This window comes from Oxyura jamaicensis, chromosome Z, assembly GCF_011077185.1.
Source record: "Oxyura jamaicensis isolate SHBP4307 breed ruddy duck chromosome Z, BPBGC_Ojam_1.0, whole genome shotgun sequence".
Taxonomy (NCBI): domain Eukaryota; kingdom Metazoa; phylum Chordata; class Aves; order Anseriformes; family Anatidae; genus Oxyura; species Oxyura jamaicensis.
Genome location: NC_048926.1, coordinates 45,161,462 through 45,184,678, shown reverse-complemented (window position 1 = coordinate 45,184,678; position 23,217 = coordinate 45,161,462). Strand labels below are relative to the sequence as shown.

The window sequence follows — 23,217 nt, the reverse complement described above, 5'->3', positions numbered from 1 at the left end:
GCAATTATGAAATTGCCATTTTTGGCAGAAACATTCAAGCACCTATTAGAAGAGCAGCCACAGTTAAGTGGCAAATTGCAGTCATTTTCACGTAGTAGCTTTTTTTCTACAAGGTCATTTATGTTACTTCATCCATTCAGTTCTATAACTCAGAAAGCAGCAGCATGGTTCCCCTAGTACCAACATGCTTCTTTGCCTTTGCACATTCTTTCTACTACAGGTTGTCAGATTATCTCTGTGTCATTAGAAACAGTTCATTGTGGAATTTAAAATCTCATTTTATAGCAAATTGTCATATAATGTAATTTAACAATATAAGAATCTTTTGGGCAGTACTGCTTTGCAGATGACCTCTTTGGAGCGTACAGAAGAATGTCAATGGTCTTTCTAGAATGATTATATCTAAGTGCATGAAGCCTTACCATAGAGATGAGAAGTTTCTGTGTGCCCTAAGAGCTCACTCCAAGGCAGAAGAGATTGTTAACTCAAGTCTCATCTACTATCTGCTCTCAAAGGAGATTGTTTGGAAGTGATACAAAACAAAGTGAGGCAGAAAACAGGAAGAAAGGTCTATAACCATCCTGCTTTTCCAGTAAACTGAGAGAATGAGTTCAAGTTCAACAGGCATTTGGACATTCTTTTGAGGATGGCAGTTACTTCCAAAACGTCCAACATGGTTATCCCCTCATTTCTTTCCCTCATCAGTTCTTTCACTACTTTTTTTTTGTTCATTTGTTTCTCTCAGATTCCTGAGAACAGCTCTGATCAATCCCTTTGACAGGAAACAAGTTAGGGTATTTGGCTCAAGTTACAAAATATGTTAGAACTGCAAGGAAAGGATCATCCCATCTCATCCTCAATGCCACACAATTTTTTTATTAAGGCAAGAAATATTGCTGTGTCAGGGGAAGGTCAGGCTGGGTGTTAGGAGAAGGTTCTTCAACGCAAGGGTGGTCGGGCACTGTGGCAGGCTCCCCAGGGCAGTGGTCACATCACTGAGCCTAGCAAAGTTCAAGCAGTGTTTGGACAACACTCTCAGACACATGGTCTGATTTGTTGTTAGTCCTGTGTGGAGCCAGGAGTTGGACTCAATCTTTGTGGGTCTCTCCAACTTGGGATATTCTATGATTCTACAATTTTAGCTTGCAGTTTCTCCTGCTAAAAATGAAAATCTTCCTTAACAGTTTGGTTCTATCTTACTATTTTAGTTAACCTTCAGAATCTTGAAAGTAGTTGCAAATTGTCATTTCTTACTGAAGCAAGACTTGTTTAAGTCAGCTATCAAAAGCACCTGTGCTGTCTTAAGATCCCTACTGTTCAGAGGTGTTAACTGTTTTAGCTGCATCAGATCTGCTGTTTAGGATTTTTTTTTTCCAGATGACAGCCAAACAGAAAAAGCTTCAATCTCCTACTCTGACTTGTGAAAATAATAGCTCAAACCCAAAACAATGAGTGCTTTCCTTTATTTGCCAATCTCTCAATAACTGCAACTTTTAACTGTGTGAAATACACTTCACTCAAAGAAACATAGCAAGCAGCTTTCAAATGTCTACAGTGAAATAGAGCCCCAGTTGCAAACCATATTCAACAGTTTACATTCGATCAAGCTGTCATGGAGAACTTGGTATCACCTCTCTGTACACATTTTCGAGCACTATACCCTTGAACTTCATTTGGAGTAGAGTAGTAGTAGGCTTGTAGTAGAGTACTGCAAGCCTTCACATAGTTTTCACACATGGAGGCAGACACTGGACCTATGACAGAATCCCAGTCTACTGTTATCTCCAGAACGCATTTCCATCAGCAGAGAGGGGTGCAATCATTTCAAACCAAAAAAAAAAAAGAACCCAAAACAAAATAGTTTTTCCTGTAGACTCAGACTTGTTTTCCACACCAGAGTAGAACCGGCCTCTTCACAGGCTACACCAAAGCTATGTTTATAATACCATTCACAATAGCTCCTTCAAGCTAAAGCAGGAAAATCCTCAGGATCATCAGGATTTGGAGCAACAATTTGCACCTATAAAGTGAAAAAGGAAGCTTTATAAAAATGAATCCATTGCAAAACATATAGCAGCTATATACAGACATGTATTTTACCCTGAAAAATACTCATTCTTTTATTCAGATTAAGTACTTTCTGTAATAGAGATGGATATAAATGACAATCTTATCTCAGAAATTATGACTATTGTAAGATACACCATGAACCTGTTTAGAATTCTGATTTGCTGCCTGAGTAGGACCAGAAGGTCAAGGGTTCTGAAGAATTTTGATGGGATGGAAAAAAAAGTAAAACAATTCATCCATAACATTTTTTCAGAAGCAGCATTGTGTTTTTTTGTTGTTGATGTTTTTTAACATTCTCAGGCTACCACACATATCTGGTTGTAGTTTTAAACTCTGTGCTCTGATATAAAGAGACTTTTTCATTTTTATGAAGCAACATCAAATTATTTCCATATCATTCTGTAAGTTCCCAACATTAATTATTTTATTCATGATAAGCAGAACTAAACAGACCTTTGGGGATTATGAAGAATAAAGGTGTAATTTTTAGGTGGTCAAATACATTGTTTTGTTTGTTTGTTTTAAAGAGGAAAAAGGCAGTAGAAGTTTTTTTTAATGGTTATAATAAATACTTCCACCACTCCACGTCTTCATCTGTAGGATCCCAGATGTATTGATCTCACGTTCAGTAATCAAAATACTACTAACGTACAGTACTGTAATCAATTAAAAGGGATATAAACCTTCAGTCATTTTAATTACTTCCCAGTTCATATCAGAACTCATTACAAAAACAAATCTCCATTGCATCCATTTCTTCTAGTTAACATTACAGCAACTTGTAATCCAGACTTTGGAAATTTATGTGTTGGAGTTCCTGAGCCTGAACTGGTATTTAATTTTAAGCAACTTGATATGGGTCAGGTACTGAAAATAACAACACAGGCCAACATACTGTGAGGCAGGCAATAGAAACAAGTCTGTCACTATGGAAATCAGTAATCCCCCCCAAAAAAAAAACAGATGGTGAGGACAGCCACTACCAAAAAAAAAAATCCCAAGAAAACAAAACACAAAGAAACACAAAAAACTTTACCATTACTTCTGGTCGAGGTCCCATCTCTTCGACTCGTCTACCACGACCACCTCGTGCTCCCCTTGATCCACGGCCAGGGCGAGGAAGACTCCCAAAGTTAATATCCAGCTGAGATGTTATGTCATTCACCGCTCTTCGAAAGACATGAGAATCATCTTCAAAGTCTTCCTTTTGCATCTAAAAAGAACATCCAGTTAAGGCCTGTATTCCATACACAGCCTTCTTCCCTCCCTGATACACATACACACGCACACTTGTATTACAAACTAAGCAGCAGATAAATCAAGAAGATGTCCAGAATAGAACACAGGCCTTAACTTGCAGAGGGTTGGAACTGAAGTGAGACAACTGCTGCTTCCCAGATGCCAGGAATAGTTCTTTGCTGGCTCAGAGAGTCCTTGCAAAACAAGTCTTATGTACCAGCTCCATAACACTGAAGAAGTTTTCAGAAATATGATCTACAAGGTTTTCCTAAGGAACCAGAGAGTCAGGCCTAAGCGACTTACTCCTACAATTACCTTCAGGTAATAAAAAGATCATAAGAAACTACAGCATTTGCCTACCAAATGAGCTGATAGTAGCTATGAGACTACTGCTTAAACTCTGTGTATTCCCTGTAGCTAGTGGATTTAAGATTGTTTCCCACTGTAATTCTAATGTGTGCTGCAGTTAACATACCTGTAAACTCATCCCATACTGTGATGGATAACTTATTCTATTCAATGTCTAGCAGAGGGATTTGACTTGTTCTTGTCATGTAGTTTCTGTACCTCTTCTATATTCGTATTAATAAGGTCCCTTGATAACGCCAGCCAAAAAAGTTTAGGAGCAAAAAGAACAGCAACTTGCATGCACTCTTCATACACTGCCATACTCCTCAGAGCTTGTAACAGTTATCTTCCCCAGCATATTGCCACACCCTGGAGAAGGACAGGGCAATGGCATCTATGAACACCAAAAGCCATGCTAAAAAAGGCTGCAGCCAACTTCTGTATTAGTGCTGGTCTATGTAAGTGCTTGGTGACCTAAAGTAGTTAAGACTTATCAAAAAGCTGTAAGTTCTGATGTTAGTATTATAACTAGGCAAAGGATAAATGTGTATCAATACATGCATATAGACATTATTCAAGGATAAGAATTCCATCATGGTAGGCTACAAGTATATGCACATACTTCTGTGATCCCCAAGACCTGAAATCTAAGTAAGTAGGAATCTCTGAGTCTCCCTGCTTGCCTATCATACCAATAAACGAGAAGTCATCCCTGAAATATGAATCCCAATAATATAAGGGAATAAAAATTTCAGAAAAGCAGGGGGAAAAGCATATTACTATTAAACAAGCTCTCCAGAGTTACTTCTAAGAAGCAGGACCCTAAAACTGGGAAAAAAAAAATCATACATTCCAAGTGCACAGTGAAAGCTAGGATCCAGCACAGATGAAAACAGGAGACTTAGCATCCAGACTAAGAGATGCTAAAACCAGAATGCAACATATACGTGTAAATATATACTGGTAATTATGCTAAATATAATTCAGAATTAGGATAAGACGTGTTTAGTAAACCAAGTTTCTCTAGCAGCAATACCAGAGATCAGCGTAGGTGGCAGCAACAGGGACACAGGTTTTATATTGCTAGGACTAAGTAAGCTCTAAGGTAGGGCTACTTGATATATTACATATTTGCATACAAAATGTGGGTGATGAGCTGAGAGAAGAAAAACGAATAGACAGCAAGTGTAAAGCAAGTTTTGAGGCACATATGTGATTACAGTAGCAAAGTTTGATACTGATTTGTGTTCAGGTTATACTATAACTAGTAGAAAGAATAGAGACAGTTTCCTAACCCTGAGCATAAAGCAGAGTTTACAGAATTCCTCAGGCAATGCATGCTTACATCATCGCTATATTTTGACTTGTGAATCACCACTGCTTTGGAAGGAACAGTGGATTCTGGCTTCCGGATGTTGAATTCAGGCTTTGGTCGATTCTGTTGCTGAAGATTTTTCCACTCATCTAACGTCATTTCTTGAACTACTTCTTCCATTGGCTCCCCTTCAGCAACTCTAAAGGTTTATAGTTGTAAAGTAAAAACCATTAGCTTGCAACATGCCAGGATGAACAAGAACACTAATCTCTAAAGTAAGGATAGTAAACAAAACATCTGGAATGTTTCTCCCCAAATTACTATCCTCAATTTCACTTATAACCCGCAGTAGCTTGAGGTACAAGTTTTATATCAATATAAATTAGAAAATACACCTCTTTGACTGCTTGAAATTAAGTCTTATGACTAAATGCTATCTCTAACCTACTATAGTAAGTTCAGGAATTTATCCGTCCTTATAAGTTCAAGCACTTCAAATTCTAGACAAAACCAGGCTGTCTTTTGATCTGGCATATTCTCAATTCTACTGTTTCATCGGTGGATCTACTCCTATCAAATACAGCCACACTAAGAAAAAAAGAAAAAAAAAAAGTATACTAAGCAGTTCACAATACCCCAGTTGCACAGTTCTATTGACTTATATTGCAAGATGACAATGAGATGGATTTGTGTTTCAGTGCGACTTTCAGCCATCTAAAAAGACCTGATGACACCATGGGATCTTCTAAGTAATTATTAGCATTTTCTTTGTGATTTTACACAACGCTTCTGATGCTTGTTTGATGTCTTTTGTCAGAGGTAGTAGCTCACAAGGAGTCATTATTAATCACCTGCCCAAAACTGACAGATTAATCCTAGTCCGCTCTGAATTTGTCACATAAAATGCAATAATGCTGATACATTCAAGGAAAACATATGGAGTATGTCACAACATAAGGAGTATGCTTTGCATATTTTGAACTGTAAAGACAGAAGTCCAACACTGTATATCTATATTCATAAAACAAGATATGTAAGACTAAAAATCCTTCACCACACATCACTGCTTGACTACTTCTGTGCCATTTTCCTAACTCTGGCCAAAATTTTCTTGCCCAGAACCAGCTGCTATTACATTACACTCCAGGTGTACCTTTTAAAGATATTAGCAGAGAGCTGTTCCCTCCTTAACAGAGTCAGATGCAGGGAGCGTGACTCACTTCACTCTAATTGTTAAAATAACCAAACACCATAAGCTACAGGAAAATCTGCACCGTTGACTCCCAGGTACTTGAAAAAGTGCTTCTTCCAGTGCTTCTTCCTCCTCCCACCCAAAACCATCACACATTACAATAGCAGTTGAAGTTGGTTAAGTTTTCCCCTAACATGAAGTTAAATAATAATTATTTAACTAACAATTATTTTTCCAAAAAACCTTTTAATTAGGCTCCTTCTTGTGGGAGAGATACAGATTTATGTGTTTTCATTGGATCACAGTTCCAAGATGTCTTCTATCAAATGCTGATTATCAAGAGTAGATTTTTCTAATACAAATATACAGTTGATTAGATGCAAGATGGAAATTTGCTTTATCATGGAAGATGCAGAATCAAGTGAAAGTTAGCGAACTGTGCATTTCACCTCTGAAGTTGTACAAGCACCTCAGAAGAACGCACACTTGAGAGTTTTCTGTACATTTAGAATTAGCAAATAGAAGAACAGGTTTGTTCTCTCTCCCTACATGGTCTTGTAGCATGCCATTTTATTACTTGCCAGTCAACTTTATGTTCTATTTTACTGAAGAACCCAGCATATGACAGGTAGAAGCAAATGAAACACTGAACTGCACAGTAAGACAGTCTTAATTTTGGTTCTAGGAAGGACAGTTTAAAATGCACTTCATAAAGACAGTAAATAAAAATATAGAAGTCCCGTACTATTTGTCTACATGCCTTCATTCTCTATTATTTATAAAATTCCAGCTATATAAACACAAAGTTAAAGGTAAAAAGACTAGTAAGCAGTTTGTAATTCTATACTGATTAAAATGACCTGACACTATAATTAGAAGAATCGATAAGAAAAAAAATTAACACATTTACTGACTTAAATGAAAAGGTTACTGCTGAAAGATGCAGCTACTTCTGGAAAAAAAAGGCCAACAAATACTTTTCCATGCGCAAGAACATTGCATGAAGAACCAATGACACCCTGAATGTTTAAATTTTCTCTCCTTTACAGTAAGAAACCACGTATTTTTTGGTCAATTTTCTGAAACTTCAATTCTGGGAATAAGTATTTGCAAGCACCCAAGGAAGAAAAGAGAAAGAAAGCTAATAAAAAGGGCTTCTATTAAAATATTTAATTTCTTCCCAAGATGCTATGTCAAGACAGAATTGGTAAAATGCATATCTGAACTTTAGAAAGCCTTTTGTCCTTCTCTCCCCTTTTCACCAATTAAGGGGGGCACCTTTCGGTCCTTGATGAAACCTGTAGAAAAACAGCTGCAGCAAGTACTTGAGAAGTAGCTATCCTTCTTCCTAGCTGCAACAGAAAAGCATGCCAGCTTTAAGGCCAGCTTTGTGCTGCTACCTGTAGAGTGAGAAGTCATACACACTTTCTGAAGCAAAAAGGAAAGAAAATGGCAAATAACAAATCCATTCAAGAATATTGAAGAGCTGATCAAGTGTTACAAGATCCTACAATGAGAGAGTAAGTGACCTGAAAATAAAAACCACCACCACCACCAGGAACTCCAAAGGACGAGTAAAAATACTCTCAGGCCAAAATGTCAGCTGCCCAAGCACAGAAAGAAACACTGGCAAAACAGAACCTCTGAAATAGGGAACATCTCCTACCCAACACTCACAGGCCTACTGCAAGTAACCTAGTCAAACCGAACCTTAAATCAACACTATATAGTATTATCAACACTATATAGTATTATACTGCTGTGGATAGGACAAAGACATGTATCAACCTTTTTGTTTGCAGCAGATGTCTCTACTGGTAGGGCAGCACAAGGTCTCAACTGATAAAGGCCTTCCATGTGGGAAATTCTAGTCCAGAAGAGAACGGCAAGACAGATAGGAAGTCAAAAATACATGATTACAAGAAAGTCTTTAAGAAGAGCTGAGAAAGAAACAAATACATAATGCTAAGAAGGAACAAAATTGTGCATACTGACAATGATTAAGGCAAGACAGTTGGGAGAAAAAAACAAAACCCCTTACTTTCTACTTCCAAAGCATTAGAAAGACTACCAGAGACACTGAAATCCATCATTAGAAAACATCAAAATAAACTACACAGGTGTAAGAAGTGGCACAGGTACTGTCAACCATGCTTTGGGTCAGCAAGACCCCTTTCAGACTTAAAGTCCAGTGATCATAATACAAGAGAAGGATACTTCACTATGCAGCAACCTAAACTCCCAAAAAGGCAATCAAAAGTGTAACTTTGCAAATACACATCTAGCAAAAACAACCTCTTCTTGCTTGTTCCAAAGATATAGTGGAGGATCTACATCACAAAGTTTTGGTTTCTCAACTTTTAAACCATGGTTTGATCTTTACTTCCAAGTTATTAGTGCTACAAATCTGGTTTAGGATGCTGACACTCCCAAGGGGAAGTAACCTCACTATTACTGAGGCAGAGCAAAAGGAACATGCATAAAACTTTTTGGAGAGAGACTCAGCTGAAACAGATTATTTTGGTCACTCAGACTGCATGGATGTGCACTCTATGCATTACTTCTTACCTTATTTATTTTTCATAACTGATCACTGGGTATTTTCATTAATCCAGTGGATAAGCTCCTTGACGGGCCAATGATCATGCTGGCAAACACTGCCAACTACCTAAGTACAGCCTCTGGATATGAACAAACTGAATTCCCAGTGCATGTATATATCAAAACACCAGACCAGGAGGTTTTAGTTGTGATTCTTACTGCTTTGGTGTTTGCAATGGATTACTATAATTCTCTACCTATACTTTGTTTACTGTGCATACCTTTCTTGCAGGAACTACTCTAAATGAACACACTAATATGCAGAAGAAACAAGGATTGAAAAGAATGGATTTCAGTTCATCTCTTCGGCTAATTATTTTCATGTCCTTAAAAATATTGAGCTTTTTTGGATCAATTTTTCAGCTGCACAAAGCAAATTTTTATTTGGCTTTTATCGAGAAATCAATAGCACAAGTATTTCCCATTAAACATCATTTACAGGGGCATTACTACCAGATAAAGCAAAATTTGAAATTACACAAGGTAAGACCAATCTATAACTGTACAAGTTAACTATTAAAGAAAAACACTGAACCAAATACTTAAAGATTCGCAGTGGTATAAGCCTAGCTTTATGTCACTATTAAGGAACAAGAGAAGTGAATAGGTCAGCAAACTTGATGACAAATTTGGAAAGATTCTTATTAAATGACCAGATGGGTACATATATCTACTAAAAAGGAAGGAGGTCCTTTGTCAAGAAATAGAATAAAACACCACAGAATAATTACCAACTACACAAATACCTTTGATATGAATTAACTAGACCATGTGTTGTACTGAATGAAAAGAAAAACAGTTATTTAAGTTATCAATCAACAGAAGTTGGTTTAATTGTTTGTTCTCTGAAGATAAGTTCAACAGAATGCAGCTGTGAGTACTGCTTATACATCTGTGCAACTTATATATTTTGCACTTATTAGTTGCAGAAAAATAAAACCTAGCATGCAATTTGGGACACTATAAACAACAGACATTGATGCTGTTGAAGAGTCAGTGAAATTTGTCAAGGATATAGCAAGAAGGAACTTAATTTATGAGTATTAAAGGAATTGTTGTCCTGTATACTTTGCAAATGGAAGCTTAAGAAAAGCAATATGGACATAGTCCTGAAGGAAAAGATGTTGTAGGTTACAGAACTCTGCAGAAGTCTTTCCAGAGATGCACTGAAGTTAGACAGTAACACACCAGAAAGCTATATAGTATCTCCATACAGACAAATTATTCCCAGTTGACAGGACTACTACTACTTTTTAAAATGCTAACAGTCACGTTAGGAAAGAATGAGAGAAAACACAAAACCAAATATTTCAACTGTCTCAACACAAGCAGTTAAGCAGTAGAAAAGAAATTGATTCCTCAGAGTTGCTGCATTTAAAAGTCACAAGGAGAAAAACCCTAGATGTAGCTTGAACAAACATACGTGCCTAGCCCCACAACGTTGAGGCTTCAGAGAAAGCAGAACGTAGCCTCATCAGAATCTTTTGCTGGTTTATGTTACCTGCCAGAAGACAGCAGCTCTGGACAGCAGGGACAACCTAAGCAGACAAGACCTTAAAATACATTTGGAAGCATATCATGCCTGAAAACCATGTCCCAAAAGCTTTTGCTTTTAAATAATTGAAAAACAAAAATACTTGTGCCTTGTTTAGCAGTATCCCATCCATCCATCCCTGATTACATCGCTACTATTCACACAGTATTTCCTTTTATCTTGAAAGATGTGGAGTCATGAAAATACACCCAAAGATAACTGCAATGAGCTATATGTAATTCATATTTTGCATACAGATTTGAGTCTTCAGGATAGCATTTACTGCACTGAAAAGACTACATGATGCAGACTTCTGTACTTTTAGGTTACATGCGTCTTATGGAATTCAGTGGACTATTCCTAAACTAAACTTTTAAAAACATGACGAGGCAACTGGCAGATTTTGTCAGAAGCCTTTGTCAATATGGATACTTCTTGCCTTATGTTCTACAAGGAACTGATGTTAGGACATGTCTAAGAAGAGCCTGATTTTCTGGGCATGTTTCCAGCTACCATGAAGTAGATATTGGTACAAGTAAAGATACCAGTAACTGATAAATATAATGATAAAGTAACTGATAAAGAGTGCTTAATAACTGTTCTCATATTTAGCTATTTTTTTTCAAATATGCATTTTATTTATTTAACTACCCATCTGATTTAATTTCACATGGTAAAATCTTTCTGGAAATCCAATCATCATCATATAGTTTCAGACAAATTCAGCTGTATAATAAAAGCTAGCTTTAAATGCAAGGAATCAAAGCTCTATCAACTTAGTTTCTTCCAGTATTATACAATCTGAACATAAAAAACAGGTTTTGTAGCCTACTCAGCTTTACAACTAAGATAAAAAATGAACCAATGTAACTAGTAAGGTACATAATTAGGGAAAAAAAGGCTTCATAGCAACAGAAGAGGGCACTGACATTTCATTGCCTTCCAGTATTTAGGAGATATTCACAACATGATATTTGCTTATTCTTTGAACTCCTGGTTGAACAAGATTTTCTAATTAGTTTTTCTTAAGCCAAAGTTTTTATTTGACCTGCAGTAAATTCTCCTCTGGACACTGATCAGAATGAAAGCCGTAAGATCAGGGGCAGATTTCTCTCTCAGTTCCCCAGCTTTTAAGGCTCACTGCAAGACCATTTCCAGTTAGCTTTCCAGGTTCTACAGGGGCCCTTCATGAATAGATGGCATTTGCATGGTATTAGTGATTGATGAATAACTGACTTAGAGAATTTTATCTTAGTGTACTTCTGTTGTGTTTGTTTAATTGCATAAGTACCTTGAATACCTTTTTTTTGCAGAGTACTTCAATAAAACAGGCTGGTTTTTACCAATTACCCAAGTTAAAAGGGTAACAGAGAATAGGCAGCCCCTCCTTAAATAATCTCCTAATGTTAGGAATGTAAGCATCAATGGTCACTCAAAATTGCAGCTATATAAATCAAGCTTTAGTCAGACATAAGGACTCATTTTCTTGAGCCACAAATAGAGAAAAAGCTTTGCTACTGCAATTATTTAAAAATAGAAAAACTTCACAGTTCAGATTTCCAGTGTGCCTCCCAATAAAATTCAAGAATATCAGTAAGAGTCAATTATTTTCTTTGCATTTAGAAGAAAAAATATTTTAGCCAGACTATACTTGTTTAGAGGTTCTCCTTCAGAAGTCCCTTGCTTCTGAGCTGTTTCTGCAGTCTCTTCCACAGGAGCAGTCTGTTCCATCTCACTAAAACAGTAAACAAAAAAACACAAGGTCTTCATGGGGCACATTGGGAATGAACTCACATATCAAAGCATAACATTTTCCAGGCAAAATTCCTTGGGAAGACAAAACAGAAGAAAAGCTCTGGGATCATAAGAAGAAGTTGATCTACTAAGCGACTATGTGAACTAACAAAGTGAGAAGGAATAGGAAAACCTCATTTCTATGTACTTACAAACAAAAAAAAGTGAAAAGCATGCATGAAGACAAAATAACTCAGTCATGAACACCAGTACTTGATTATAATACATCTCTGATGCTTATGCTTGCATTTCTTATTTTCATTTTCTTATTCAACTTCTTATTTTCAATTAAAACAGTAAAATTCACACTTCATCATTGAAGTCCACAGTTTCTGTAACACATTAGCCACATTAGTACACTGTCAAATAAGAGCAGTAGCATGCTTATTTTCATTCCATTGATATGCACACATTTTTAAAATTAAAACTTTGTAGTTTCAATGCTTCATTAAGAACAATTAAAGCATAGAGATGCTTTTAGAATTGTTTAGACAATACCAATTTAATGTGAACTCTACCACATGCACCACATCACAAGAAAGCAATGTTATCTCACATTTGTATCACAAACTGTGATGCTATGGAACTAAAAAAAAAGAATAGCTAGGGAGAAAAAATAAAAGGGATCTTAACTTTTTTGAACTTTATAGAGTTCACACCATCTTCACTGACATATTTAGAAACAAGTTTTGTGCCTTTTTTTAAAAAAAAAATCTGATAGTTTTGTGCTATTAGTTCAAAACTAATAAAATTAAAATTAAAATTAAAATTAAATAGTCAATCACATGTTTTGAAAAGCTAGACTACCTAATCAATCTTTTACTTTTAGTATGCAGCATTATAGAAAAGATAGAAGTCAGTACAGTCTCTCAGAATTCAGAATGTCAAGCCACAAAATGTGGACCCAAAGGGATTTTTTTTAACCTCTTAGACAGATACCCTCAAGAAACCTGGTATACATTAACAAACATCATTATTGGAGTTATAAATACAAAACTATTTTTAAAAGTTTTGTGAATGAATGCACATGTGGCAACAGATGTTTGCTCTAAGCTCAGAGTTCTGCCTTTTCTGTCTTTCAGAAGCCTTCAACTAAAATCTTCTATAAGCATACAAGAATATAGGCTACTGGAAAGAGTAACATACTGCTAGGTGCACAGAATGGACAAAAGTTGACTTTTCCAGCAAGCTTTGTGTTATATAGACATAAACCAATTAAAGAAACACAGAATTTAAGTTCCCAACCTTTTTTGTCTAATTGACCATTAATAAAACATAACATTTTGTCACTGATCCTTATGTGCTTTAAGATATATTTCAGTGGTAGAATCAGCTAAATGTCTCAGGAGCCACACTGAATTGTACTGCAGCTTTGCTATTAAGACACGATACACCAAACTTGCCAAAGAAGGACCAAACTTCAAGCCCACTGACAAGTTCCACTTGTTAGTGGTTATTTTGTAGCAATGCCAATAAGTACCAGAGTCCCACTTACTTGAATATAAGAAAAAGTCGTAACTTATTTCAGAAAAGACAATGTTGCCCCAGTCTAAAAGATTTTGACAGGCTTTTATTCAAGAGAAATCACTGTGCCTTTGCTACTAATTAAACTCTTCAGGATAAACACGATGAGTCCAGAAAGCTCTAAATCTATGCTTATAACAACAGTGTATAGAAAGCATGACTTAAACCTCAAAATACCCAAACTTCAGTGAACTGAAAATGATGATCTATTGTGGGCACCAGAAAATGATGGTCCAGGGTGGCGCGATAAAATATTGTACCTCATATCATCTCTAACTGTTCCCCAGTTGCGAGCTTCACTTCCACCCTTTCTGTCATCTGCTCTCACTCCTCTAGAGAGAGAAACAGTGTTAAGAGCTTTTTTACGTTACTGACTCAAACTGAAACTAGTACTGACCTATACCCAAGCTGCTTGCCCATAAAATGCAGGAACAGAATATGCAAGAGATTCTACTTCAGTGTTGACTCTGTTGTTCACTTGTACACTAAGAACAAGCACACCAAACACTTACCTTTTATCATTGCCACTTTGTCTTTCAAATTCCCGTTTTCCTCTTTGGTCAAAGCCATCAAAACTTCTGTTTATTCCACCACCTCTTCCTCTGCCTCGCATTCCACCTCTTCCTCTTCCACGACCTCTTGGTCTTTCATAGTCTACTCTTTCAGCTGGTCTAAAGAGAAGATTTCCAGTCAGATTTTTGTTTCTATGGAACCATTAACAAGGAGAAAAACATCTGTATGACTGCACTTGTGCAGATGCAGGAGACATCTGCATAAGAGAGCTACTGTACAATTTTTGAAGACTACATCTTTACTCAGCACAGTTGTATTAGTTTTGTCATTAAACTGAACACAGAAGGAATTATTGCTGACAAAAGGAATAGAAAGTTCAAGTGTTTATCCTTTAACAGTGGAAATATTAGAGAAGTTTAATAAAACACTATAGAACTGTCATGTCTTCAATGACTTTATTGAGCCGTAACTCCACGAACCAAATTCATAGTTATATGTAACTGCTAGCAAGTTCTCTGAATTTTTTTAATACCAGCTACTGTGATGGAAAGTAAGAAGAGTTACACTCTCAAGTGTTAAGAGTTTAGGTGAAATTATTCTAGTACCTATAAAGAAAACAAGTTTGACATGTGTTCACTGTCCAAGTAGCGAACAGTGTTAACAAAGGTATAGTTTCAGTTTGAACTGTAAAATTCATTCTACTTTGAATCTGCACCAGATGTTCTACAAAACTTGGTGTGCAAGTTCAGAAATTGGACATTTACATTACAGGCTAAAGGCAAAGTTTTCAGATCTTAACATGTTTTAGTTTTGCCTTGTATTTTACCACTTCGCAACACAGCTCCAAATCAATCTGCAAGGAAGCTGAAATGACAGCTGTGACAGACATGAACTAATATATAACTAACACCAAATTAACACACTAATAATGCAACTATGTCGTTAAGTCACCTCTGGCTATCACATCTGTTTAAGAAGGTTAATTCTTCTTTTCCATCCTTTTCCATCCCTGTGGAGATCTTCTACAAGGCACCTAACATCTCCCTACATGATACATACCTCTCAACTGTGAATTCTGTTTGCCTTTCTGTTTCATAGGAACGGTATTCCCTGAAAGAAGGTCTCCATTCAGTTTTGTCTTGTTTCTCTGCTCTCCTGTTATCATTACATCCTTGCTCTTCTCCTCGTTTAGGGGCTTGCTTCTGGCCTATTCAGAAACACACACATCATTACTGACAGTTTAAAAATAATCAAATTATATTTACCAACTACTGTCTGAAGTGAATTGACTACACAATAGTCTTCTGCTTTACCATCTCCACTCCCAAGTCCCCCCAAATATTTAAAGCACTTACAGTTAATGTTGTCAGACACTTTCTTTAAATACATTTAATTTCCCCTCCATGTTGACGAACCTGTCTCATGCAAAAATGCTACTCTTGTTGACACAGCTCAGCAATTTTTTTTTTTTAAAAAAGGGTAGAGAAATTTCATCTTGCTCACATTAAGTTATAAAAATTGAGAACCAAACTCTCTTATGTTTCCTCAAAGACCTTAATGGTTTACTACAGAACAACAGAGAAAATTACTAGAGAAAATTCACCAAAAGACATGAGTTGAAAGACTTGTGGAAGAGGTGAAGACGGGAAAGAAAAGGATCATTTGAGACAGGTGTTAGCTGTTTACCATCAGACAACACATTTCCTTATAGATAAGCTCAATTTAGAGTCTGCACCTCTGTTTTAAACTCACAGTTATGGTATCCAACAAAATAAGGGTCACCTCCTTATATTGCTGCTCTATGGAGGAAAGAACAATTTACCAACATTACAAGACTTAGTTTATATAGCAGAAACGCAAGCAGTAAATACGAAGGCTCCAACTAATTCTAGAATTCCGATCTATTACATGCCAAAATGTGTCTAAGCTTTCTCAGTTTTTGTTTGACATTGTTGAGGTTGAGGAGGAGCAGGTAGGGCAAGGTGAGTGCAGAGGAACTGTGTGCTATAAAAGGCAATAAGCTGAGGTGATGCATTCAACCCAAATGCACCCAGCTTAAGACTAGAGTTCAATATGTGCTTCTTTCCCCATTTTCCCAAATTCTCTGCTCTATTCAGGACAAAGTTCTCCAAAAGCAAACCTTTTGTCTCCTAGACCCCTATACTTAAACCATTACCTGCCGAGGTTGTTGGTTTAAGACATCAAGTAAGGAAATGCAGAAACACAGACCATCAAACCCGAGCTCTTCTTTCAAAAAGAAGAATGTGTGCAATGCTGAACAAGTTAGTGAAGTCAGGTTCTCACGGACAAGTTACAGCCCTGGCTACTGTGCCTTGGTTGTTAGCACATAAGAAGAAAACTTATTCTATGTCAATATATTAATATACAAATGAATTCATAGTTCCATAGAAATGCCCATATAAAAGATCTCTGATCAAAGCTTGTCTGTCAGGCGTGAAGTCTATAACATAATCTTTAAACAGAAACTTCAAAGAACTCTCCACTCAGAGAAAAAGGTAGAATGGTGACGATAAAGCTTTTTGTTAGGCAGTAAGGACAGTCGCATCTGTGCACTGAAGAAAGTTTAATTGGTGCTGCACAAGCAACCCTAGCTTTGGTTTTCTCTAAACCACTTGACATAACATGTTCTCTTTTCTCAAGATTTGGATTTCCTCAGTCCTTATAGCAGCAAGCATATTTGCTTCCCAAAAAGGAAGACAATCTGTGGACAAAGGACCGTTTCGATGTTAGTCTGAGTGCTTTTTATTAAAGCATCCTAATTTAAAAAGGATAAAGTTGAAGTTATAAAGAATAGAGAACAGCATTTACTGTTTGGAAAGGTGTCTGCTCTGTCTGCTCTGTGCATATCCCAACTATACCACCAATTATACAAGTGTTAACTCTAAATTGGAATCTTGGCGTGAAAAAAAAGAGACTATTCGTGATCATTTTCATTTCTTTTAATCAAATCTGAACGTGCGACTGCAATACAAGAGTGCATGTTTATCCCTTTTTGAGCCTCTCACATCAGAAGCGTAATTATTCCATATAGAACAACTCAGCAAGATTGCAGAGACCACATCCCTACATATTTAGTATTAACTTCCAATTCACATACAGGAGTTCGAGAACTCCTTAAAACGAGTAAAGCAATAGCAAAACAAGGATGTAAAAGCTATTTTAGAAAGATGTGGTTCTGTTACCCAGTACCACTTCAAAGTGCTTCAAAACGAGTCCTGCCAGATATGCAAGTGTATTACAGTGCATTACAAGTCACCAGCACTGACTGTGCTAGACAAAGCAGACAGCTCTTGACTTCATTGTACAGTTAATTCATTTCAATTCTAATAGATGGCTATAATTACTGCAAATGGATTTTAAATACTACAAAAATTATTTGTGACACTCGTAACCTGCATAAAAATACTTTATCTAGTTTGACAGACATGCAGCAATAGATTAAAACTGCACGGTTGCAGTGAACACACCTCTCTAATAAACAGCGTCGTCCTCAGAGCAGAAACACGTGGCTTATGAATCCGTCCAAATACCAGCACAAATTTCAGCTCAGCATGTAAGGGCAAACCAAACCAGAGTCTGACAGCAGTGATAGCATAAGCCATCTGATTTTCTCCCCCACTATATATCTGTCACAATGCAGACTCATTTTTATTTACAGATCCAAAGGACCACCAACCCTCTGGGGGACTGGGTTTGGGGGAAGGAAGAGTAAAACAAATGCAATTCTCTCTAGTGTTGCCATAATAGCTTTCACTTATAAAGAACTGGGACGTGCTTTGAATGCTCATTAATTACTTCTCCTGGTACACTCCAATGTTGCCAGCTTGTTAGCATACACATATACCAGTATGTAAGTTTGCTTCAAAACCGCAATGGGGTTTTATGGATCATTTACTTGAGGTCTTACAAGCGCTGTGCTGAAAAACTGAAGATTGCTCTTTTCTAGTTAATAAGTTTAGCCTCATTTAAGATTATTTTCCTGTTTCTTACACTTAAATTTGTATTAAACTGAAGTAGACACCCACCAATCCTCACCTCAACATTACTTCCCTGGGAAGTTACTGCACCTGACCGCTCTGTCACCTCAGTTGCCTGTCACTTTACTTTCTAAATCGATAAAACAGAAGAAAAAAAAATGCTGATTGAACTGTTTCTAAACCAGCTTTTTTTCAGAAAATACACCCAAACTATTATTAAAGACGTCTGTAGTAGTAAAATTACCAGGTATGAGACATAGACATGGGTAAAGAAAAAAAACACACCAAACAACAGTGGGCTTTATGAGCTGCAGATTAAGCCAAATAATAGAGTTAACATACTAAAGTATCTTTCACTTTGCCACTATGATGCAGTACTGTGAGTATTAGTTTTGCTTATGCAGCAGCATTTACGTAGGAAGACTTTCTAGAAAGTGTTTTTAATGAACATGTTCCACAGAACTCTGAACTGAGAAAGCAGAAATTATATTTTTAGGAACTGCAGCATCCCTGCCACTGTGTTATTAACAGAAGGATTAAAAACAACTCAGCAAAATCTAGCTGCCTTTGCAGTGTTGTGTCTAGCTCCCATACAAAGTTTTTCCATTCATATCATCTGTCCCCAGACAAGCAGAACTTTGGCTTGGGAAGAGATGGTTCTCTAGTTTATGAAGGGGGAGGCTCTTCACTGGCCTGCAGCTGATGCAGAACATTCTTATTTTTTAAGGGAAAAAGAGTAAGCTTTCAGGAGGCAGACTTCGTTTTCCATTTAGACACACACCCTGAATTTCCCCGCTTGCAACCATGTCCAGTCACTGAAGGCAACAGCAGAAATCCTGTCCTGGCCCTACCGCTTCAAGAAGCCAGGCAGCCGAGGGCAGCAGCTGCCACACAGCTCCCAGGCAGAGGGATGGAGGCTGCTGATGCTCAGACCGCCTAAGCCTTGCATTCAGGCCTAAAATCCAGCCCAAAACACTGCATCACAGCATTTTACGAATTCTCATAAGGCTGAGACCAACTCATCCCACTAAAATAGACGGTGCTCAAACCCAATGAAAAGATGGCATCCATGCTCTGTTTCCGCGAATGCAGCCTGGGCCAAGGTCCCAAACAAGAATTACTTATCTTTGGCCCCAGCAGCACGCACTGGAACAGAACAGAGGGGAAGCGAGAGCTGTTTTCATTCAGGTAGGATAAACATTAGAGCAGCCACTGCAGCTACATGAAAGATTTATGCATCTTACAGCATGTAATTGATGGAAAAAGCAATGACAAAATGCTTTTGATCTGGCAACCTACACTCAGAAGTTTTCTGAATGAGTGAAGGGCAGCAAGCATAAGTAACAAACAATGAACATTTTTGCCTTCTCCATCTCTCACCTTCAGTTCCACGTACGTTGTATGCTCAGATACCTCTGCTCAGAGAAAAAATCTGAATTTTGGCCTTCCCAATACATAAATTATTCCATAAGTTTGGCCATGGATGTCACTCCTGCTTTTTCTAGTTTTCCTACCCCTGAAGTGATGAAAAGAGCAGACACTTCAATAAGTGGGAAAGTGAGATTCTTCCAAGGGCACAGCAATTATTTTTCTGATTTTCTTGCTACTGGTATCTCCGTAATTCCTGACACTGTTCCTCTCAGACTGCACCCTGAAATAAGCCTGCTGTTTTAATAGTATCAGCCCTAATGACCCTCTGCTCTTTCCTAAGCTACAATAGTTTGAATTACAGAAATCACTCATGATGCAGTACAGTCAGCAATGTGGCCCTCCACCTCTAACCTGTGTTCTCCCATACATACTGCTCTACGCTTCATCTAAGTGAACTTCCTTTGTCATTTTATAGTTCATTTAGAGCATGTACTGCCATCGCTCTGCAACTCTACCATTTTAATTTAATGGGCTAAATAACCTTGTATCAGCAAACTTGAGCTATTTATCCCGCCCACAGTTCTTCCAGCACAGACTTGCCACCCACCTACATACACACAAAATAAAGAAAAACTTCATTCAAAAAATTCTCATTCGGTTGAGTTTCGACTGCCTTGTAAGATGTTAGAACAAAGCTAACAACAGTGGTTACCGGTCCTAAGTTTAAGTTTACCGGTCCCCTTTCCACTTTGTTTTTTCCCCTAAGAGACACTTCTTCCCTCAGGTTTCAGATTAACAACTCATTTTTGAATGAAAATGCCAGAGCCACAAGACACAAATTAGTGGCAGTTCAGAAAAGATGAAGTGGAAAAAAAAAAAAAAAATACTGCTCTGGTTGGTCTGGAATGAGGGCAAGTGGAGACGTTATGTTATAATTCAAGGATCTCTGCAATTAATTATGGCTCCATGCAAAGACACAACTTCATTACCATCCCAGTAAAGCAGCACCTCATACAAATGGACAGCTGGTCTTCCTCTAAAATAAAGCTGTGTAATTGGAAATACTAAAAGACAGCTCCCACTCTCAGGGACTTATTTTCACATATTTCCGAGTACAAGCAGAATTAGCAATGCATGAACAACCTGATTTCTCTCCTTTGCATACATGTGTGTCCATATGACTTTAATTCCAAACCTTCAAGAATTTACTTTTGTGAACTAAAACAGGACTAACTACATGATTTGCAGAAGAATACTCTCAAAACACAAAAACAGGCTTCAGCTATTGCGTGCAATGCAGCACAGAAAATAAGCAGAGTTAGGACTCTATTCTGTGAAACTTTCTTTTCTTGCATGCCAGTACCCAATTACAGAATTGCCTACCACAGCTACCCTCTGGACAGTCCTTATGACTTTGTATCTGAAAGAATGATACTGGAATTAATTATTTAAAAATATGAGAACTACAGCCAGAGTAAGATAAAATTCCCCAGAAACATTCCATGATATACTGGCTTAAACAAGTAGCTAAAAATTCAGACAAATACTAAGTATTCAGGAGCTACATCTAAATGTTACACGGGTCATCAAATGCATAGGAAAGAAGAAAACCTTCTGGAGGTATCAGCAACAAGGGTTTAGAGATTTCAATTGAACAGAGCTTATTACTGCAAGATCAACAGATTTAATTTGCCTGGACTGCTGAAGAATGCAAGCTCTGCAACAAGGCCTTTTGAATAAAGAGCTGGCAAATGCAGTTTGGCCACTGTGCTAAGAATGAACTGAGTTAACATTAAGTGGCGCAACTGCAGGAGCTGTAATACCTACAAAGAGCCCTTATGCAAAGCCTCAGCACTCAGTTAAATAACAATAATAATAATAATAATAAAAGTTAGTTAAAAGAGTCACAACCACATCACTATGGCCAAAAATGTAGGCTTTGGTAGGCTATGAAATAGCAGTTTACCTTCTCTGTAACAAAATAAATAAATAAATAAAATCTTCTCCTTATAATTGTGTCAACTCGTAAAAACCAATTCGGATTTTAAAGATCAAAGTATCGAATTATCAGGCAAAGACCTCTTACATGAGGGCAAACGGCATCCAAGAACTAAATAAAACACAAATGCTGACTTGCAACAATACTGCGTAAACCTTGCACTCCAACATCAAAACCTAGCACCAAAAACAGTCTCAGGCTTATGTAAAGCTTTCTGCGTATTGCAAGTTTGAAGTTGCACAGAAGGACGAGGCTTGCTTCAAGTGTTTAAGATAAAGACTATTTTCAGATTTAAAAATTTCAAGAAATAATACAACAATAAAACAAGTTGTGAAGCTTAACAACATTTTGTGTAACCCAAACGAGCAATACACTCCAATAAATTGATAAAGCTATTAGAGTGAAGACTTAATTTTGTCACTCAGTCATAATATCAGAACCTGATTCAGCTGTTTGCATGGGTCTAGATGCTCCTTTATGGTATTTAATTCCTAGTCAGTGAAATGAAATTAGAGGGAGTTGTTCCCCAAACCTGATAGCTTAAAAAAAATCATTAATAAAGACTGGAAATGTTTTTTTACATCAATTTTAAGAGAAAGAATACAAGTTTTGTCATTAGTTCCATAACTCAGTCATTTTAATCAATATTGCGTGTGATTGCTTATTTGCCAAACAAGGGTGTATTCTTCTAGAAATGCAGCCATCATTAGAGGCTTTATGCAAAATTCAGCTGGTCAGAGCAACTTCCCAGCAGTTACTCATTCTCGCCCATTAAGCCAATAGTCCCCAGAATCTTTTACAGTGTCCAGAAGTTTTCTGGCTGAATTCTGTATACCAGATGTACATGTACGGCCCAGATAAAAAGCTGATGCCTGTGGCAGAAGTGCACAGGCAGGCCCAAGTCTCACCTCATTTTGTATGCTGAGCGCTACACATTTACAGTCCCTGCTCACAACATGCCCAGGACATACACGTACGAGCATACAAAACCCAGGATAGACACTTGCTTTAAAGAAGAAAGCGATGTTTTTTTCCAGAGAAAATAACTCTTAAGCTACTCAACTTTCCTAAAACCTGCTATAAGCCAGCAGTCTTTTCCCTATTTAAATTAGCAGGAAAGCAGGTTTCCTAGCACCAAGGTAGCAGAAGATACTCAGGCAGCCCACCAGCTCACTGTTCATTACCACAGAAGTACGCTCAGAACCTGTTTAAGATACCTTACAGAGAAGCAGCATGCTCTTCACATACTTCACGGTCCTTGTGGACTACTGACAACTACCAGCACTTGTGCACAAAGTTTTTCATGAAAGCTTGATTTTGCTGTTCACTGAGCAGAGCCCTTGTCTCCTGTTGATAACCACAGCAAAGCACCCTTAAAATGAAGTAAGCCTGGTGCTAACGTGAGCATTGTTTTTTCAGGCAGGGCTCTCTGACAGTCACATGACGATCTCATCCCAGAAGAATCCCAAAAGACAAGTTCTGGGCAAGTGTCTAGAATGACAGCTTCTGAGATCACCCCCTCCAAAGACGCTCGTTAACTAGAACAGATCTGCCATCGGGAGGTTCTCAGCTCCACGAGGTCAAGGAGATGTGGCGGTGTCAGACTAACCCTAAGCAACAGAAGGGGTAGCAGGAGGGGAATTTGATGGAATAACAACACCAATGCATGCAAGAACCATGTTTTTTTTTTTTTTTTTTTTTTTTTTTTTTTTTTTTTTT

General features: G+C 37.4%; 1 protein-coding gene and 1 long non-coding RNA gene across 3 annotated transcripts in view; both read right to left on the bottom strand.

Annotated features, from left to right (window-relative positions):
* Positions 1-1,367: 1,367 nt before the first annotated feature.
* Positions 1,368-23,217, bottom strand: part of HABP4 (hyaluronan binding protein 4) — a 22,486-nt gene continuing 636 nt past the window's right edge. Inside the window, exons 2-8 of one of the 2 annotated variants that reach the window (XM_035309171.1) lie at positions 15,190-15,337; positions 14,130-14,288; positions 13,878-13,949; positions 11,951-12,034; positions 5,003-5,171; positions 3,107-3,283; positions 1,368-2,020 (exon numbers count right to left, since the gene is read on the bottom strand). In XM_035309171.1, coding sequence (XP_035165062.1) covers positions 1,964-2,020; positions 3,107-3,283; positions 5,003-5,171; positions 11,951-12,034; positions 13,878-13,949; positions 14,130-14,288; positions 15,190-15,337 — 866 coding nt within the window. In that variant the 3' untranslated portion in view covers positions 1,368-1,963. The remainder of the gene's footprint in view (positions 2,021-3,106; positions 3,284-5,002; positions 5,172-11,950; positions 12,035-13,877; positions 13,950-14,129; positions 14,289-15,189; positions 15,338-23,217) is intronic. The other variant, XM_035309172.1, reaches the window with a different exon arrangement.
* Positions 7,147-11,944, bottom strand: LOC118155738. Its single transcript, XR_004745992.1, has 2 exons — positions 7,953-11,944; positions 7,147-7,462 (listed from the first exon to the last, which is right to left on the bottom strand). It is a non-coding gene; the product is annotated as an uncharacterized LOC118155738 (long non-coding RNA).